Here is a 4,900-nt window from a genome sequence, read left to right on the forward strand (position 1 = left end):
GTGCACTTTTAACACTTAGGGCCCATTCACACCATGTGCGGATCAGATCCAGACCGTTATGTTTTGCGCCAGCACCAAAAATGTCCTATAAAAAAAAACCTCTATATCTGCTGGGAAAGGGGCTCATTCAGTGACACTACAATGAAGAGTAGTGACCAGATAGGAGCACCCTATTTTCCTGAAAATGGCCCTTGAATGGTATCCCTACCAAGGTTTCTCTTCCTTTAGTCTCCAGAACTGCCACCTGGATTCTGGATCTACCACCTAGTGAGGCACAAACAAGCATTGCACCAGAGACAGCTGGAAAAAAAAAAATTCTGAGCTGGCTGACTCCTTACAGATGAGCAACTTACTGGTGGTACTGTACTTTTATAAAGATAGAAGAAAAGCTCCAAATTACAATTTCATTTTACGTTATCCTATATAAATAAACTGCTGACAAGTATTTTCATAGCGTAATTAAACATGTGTCCGCTATCACCCTTTCTGAATCAAAGACAGCTGAGACAACCAATCAAAAGTCAGTAAAAAGAGTGAAAACTACAATGAGGGTAAAAAAAACCCTTCAATAAATACACAAATATTCACTAAACGTGTCACCAATTGTTAGATAAATATCACAAAGTACGATTTAAAAAAAAAGATTAAGTCCAATATTCTGCCATTTCGAAGAGGTAGTGAAACACGTCGGTCCGCCGGGCGATCTCTTGAGCCGTTTCTCCCACTTTGTTAGTCAGATGAGGGTTGAGGTAGCGGTTCATGAGAAGAAGCTCCAGGATCGGGCGGCTATCCCTGTTGGCCGCCGCCAGGTGTAAAGGGGTCAGAGAGCCCTCAGTTTGTGCGTTGATATCCGCTCCATGCTGGAGTAGGAAAGACGCAATAGCGGTGTTGTTCCATTTGCAGGCGCTGTGCAGCGGCGTCCACCCATCCAGTGTGACGGCGTGTATGTTTGCTCCCTTTGCAATCAGCTCCCGTACTACCTCTAGGTGACCGTTGTAGGAGGCTCTGTGCAGTGGCGTATAGAGATCTTCATCGGTCACGTTCACAAGATCTGGGTAGGTTGCAAGGATTCTCTGGACAGTTCCCAGCTAGAGAAATAATTAACAGATGAATAGGTGTGTGAAGGTTCTCATTCATCCAGGTCACGGTATATCTGTAAAAAATAAATCTAGATGTTTTGCTGGTCAGCTGACTAAACTTCTGAATTGAGAAAGTTAGTCACGTAACCAATGTAACGTCTTCAAGAAAAATACAGCAAGTCCAGTTGCCTTGATTTATTTTTTTACAGATATAGATGAATAGGAAAAATTCAAGTCATGGAAAAGCAGGATTATGCAGGTGAAGACCGTGGGGGAAAAGTTGCAAATAACAATAAAATGCTTCTGCAGTGTAATTTATCTTTTTATCTCCTTAAAATGTTTGCGTGGGTAAAATCTCAAAAAACATTTAACACATTCACAACACATTCAACAGCGCTTCGATACATGCAATGTCACAATGTATAGTGATTAGTTAATACTTACAGTCCAGACACTTTCACAATCCACATTATATGCTTAAGAAATATTCGAGAGGCATTTTATTTTGTGTTAGTAATCTTCTGAGAAGGTGATAAAAAACGTTTTTTAAGATGTGGAGGAGAATGCGATGGGCTGCCATTCATGAGTTTAGGTTTGAACTGTTTGATCACACTCTCCATTCACCTGAACTTGCCCCCTCAGACTGATCACACTCTCCATTCACCTGAACTTACCCCCTCAGACTAATCACTCTCTCCATTCAGCTGAACTTGCCCCCTCAGACTGATCACTCTCTTCATTCACCTGAACTTGCCCCCTCAGACTAATAACACTCTCCATTCACCTGAACTTGCCCCCTCAGACTAATCACTCTCTCCATTCACCTGAACTTACCCCCTCAGACTAATCACTCTCTCCATTCAGCTGAACTTGCCCCCTCAGACTGATCACTCTCTTCATTCACCTGAACTTGCCCCCTCAGACTAATCACCCTCTCCATTCACCTGGACTTGCCCCCTCAGACTGATCACACTCTCCATTCACCTGAACTTGCCCCTTCAGACTACTATCTGTGGCCTGATCTAAAAAAAAAAACTAAATTGGGCTCATCTGCATTTGAGGGTAGTCAAAGGAGTGATCAGTGTTCCAGGAACATATTTTCACAACCACGACAACTTATTTTACTTGGAAGGAAGAAGGGCCCTACTGCCAAAAAATGGTGGACTGTGAAGCAAACTATGTAAAAAAAAAGCCTTAGCAAGTATTTCCCAAGGACCTTTATAGTGAGGCCAACAACAGGACAACCCTTGCAGATGTACCACTAGGTGAAAAGATGGTGCAGTAGGTCAAGCCTTTGACTGCACCTTCCACCAGCTGTAAAGATTAGTAACTAAGGGCGCTGAAGGCCTACATGTTTTTCTACATTACAATTACGTAGGGGAAAGAACCTCATAAATGACAGAATACACGCCCAAGAAAGAACTCCATAGCCACTTGGACGGTTCTCAGACAAAAGGACCCTTGGTGATTAGCATGACACCCTTACCAGTGTTCTCAATATGGAAGGAGTGCACAATGGCAGACTCATGAGCATTTTCATGAGGTCACACAACCATTTTTGGAGAGGCTTTCCGTGTGCACTCTTTTAAAGGTGGCCTAAACTAAAATAGCAAAACGTCTAGTTCAGGTAGAGAGGGAGATACAAAAGCGTGTTTTACAGTTACATATCTATGTTCACATGTATCCATACCCTGTTATTTTCCGCTGCAAACAGCAGCAAGTCTTTCGGATTATGTTGCAGCTGGGTCTCCTGCGTCTGGTACCATTCCTCAGTCTTCTCCTCATCGTCGTCATCAGACTCTCCAGGCCACTGGCTCTGGGTTCCAGTTGGAATCAAGTGTCTGTGGGTTTGCAGAAGTTCCAGCTGATTGAAGTCATCAGGAAAGTAATCGAGTTTCTCCTCGGCTTCGAGGTCATCCTCTGGACTCTCTGTGACCTTGCCCTGGGCGGAGGCGACAGTGTTTTCCTGCAAGCTGGTCATCTAAAAGCCACAGCAAAATGAGAAATGTTAATAGGTTTGCACAGGTCTTTGAAGCTGGCCGCATACATTGCAATCTGTTTGTGCAATATCTTTTCAAATTACTAATTGACAGCTATGTAGTGTGACCAGATTGGACATAAAGGGAGTGGGTGAAATTGAATGGATGCTTAGGTAAATCCTCCAAATGATTGGAAAATGTCTAACTAAACATGGCCGTACCCTAGTAGAATTCCGAAGAAACATGCCATCAGATACTTGATGAATGTCGATCGAAATTTCCTTTGATTTTAACATTCGATTTTGGAATGAATGGAGTTTCCTGAACTAATACCACATTCATTGTTAGAATTTTGTTCAGGAGCGAAAATTTCCATCCTGCGCCTTCAAGTTTTTTCATCAATATGGTCGAAATTCATTGTCAATTTGACCCCATCAACGAAAAGAAAGTCGAAATAAAGTTTCTTCAGATTCCTTGGAGGGCACATGAATGCAGGTGTTGGGGAACACTAATGTAAGAGGGCACGCTGATGGGGAACATTAATGTAAGAGGGCACGCTGATGGGGAACATTAATGTAAGAGGGCACGCTGATGGGGAACATTAATGTAAGAGGGCACGCTGATGGGGAACATTAATGTAAGAGGGCACGCTGATGGGGAACATTAATGTAAGAGGGCACGCTGATGGGGAACATTAATGTAAGAGGGCACGCTGATGGGGAACATTAATGTAAGAGGGCACGCTGATGGGGAACATTAATGTAAGAGGGCACGCTGATGGGGAACATTAATGTAAGAGGGCACGCTGATGGGGAACATTAATGTAAGAGGGCACGCTGATGGGGAACATTAATGTAAGAGGGCACGCTGATGGGGAACATTAATGTAAGAGGGCACGCTGATGGGGAACATTAATGTAAGAGGGCACGCTGATGGGGAACATTAATGTAAGAGGGCACGCTGATGGGGAACATTAATGTAAGAGGGCACGCTGATGGGGAACATTAATGTAAGAGGGCACGCTGATGGGGAACATTAATGTAAGAGGGCACGCTGATGGGGAACATTAATGTAAGAGGGCACGCTGATGGGGAACATTAATGTAAGAGGGCACGCTGATGGGGAACATTAATGTAAGAGGGCACGCTGATGGGGAACATTAATGTAAGAGGGCACGCTGATGGGGAACATTAATGTAAGAGGGCACGCTGATGGGGAACATTAATGTAAGAGGGCACGCTGATGGGGAACATTAATGTAAGAGGGCACGCTGATGGGGAACATTAATGTAAGAGGGCACGCTGATGGGGAACATTAATGTAAGAGGGCACGCTGATGGGGAACATTAATGTAAGAGGGCACGCTGATGGGGAACATTAATGTAAGAGGGCACGCTGATGGGGAACATTAATGTAAGAGGGCACGCTGATGGGGAACATTAATGTAAGAGGGCACGCTGATGGGGAACATTAATGTAAGAGGGCACGCTGATGGGGAACATTAATGTAAGAGGGCACGCTGATGGGGAACATTAATGTAAGAGGGCACGCTGATGGGGAACATTAATGTAAGAGGGCACGCTGATGGGGAACATTAATGTAAGAGGGCACGCTGATGGGGAACATTAATGTAAGAGGGCACGCTGATGGGGAACACTAATGTAAGGGGGCACTCTGATGGGGAACATTAATGTAAGGGGGCACCCTGATAGGAAACACTAATGTAAGAGGGCACGCTGATGGGGAATACCAATGTAAGGGGGCACTCTGATGGGGAACACTAATATAAGGAGGTACTCTGCTTGGGGAACACTAATGTGGAGGGGGGGGGGGGAATTAAAAA

At 44.3% G+C, this 4,900-nt stretch overlaps 1 protein-coding gene across 1 annotated transcript in view; it reads right to left on the reverse strand.

The window, feature by feature from the left end:
• Positions 1–595: 595 nt before the first annotated feature.
• The window catches only part of ANKRD49 (ankyrin repeat domain 49), a 7,511-nt gene continuing 3,206 nt past the window's right edge, over positions 596–4,900 (reverse strand). Inside the window, exons 2-3 of the mRNA XM_018556824.1 lie at positions 2,770–3,060; positions 596–1,088 (exon numbers count right to left, since the gene is read on the reverse strand). Coding sequence (XP_018412326.1) covers positions 645–1,088; positions 2,770–3,060 — 735 coding nt within the window. The 3' untranslated portion in view covers positions 596–644. The remainder of the gene's footprint in view (positions 1,089–2,769; positions 3,061–4,900) is intronic.

Source organism: Nanorana parkeri, unplaced genomic scaffold (genome assembly GCF_000935625.1).
Source record: "Nanorana parkeri isolate BGI_ZX_2015 unplaced genomic scaffold, ASM93562v1 scaffold254, whole genome shotgun sequence".
Classification (NCBI taxonomy): Eukaryota; Metazoa; Chordata; class Amphibia; order Anura; family Dicroglossidae; genus Nanorana; species Nanorana parkeri.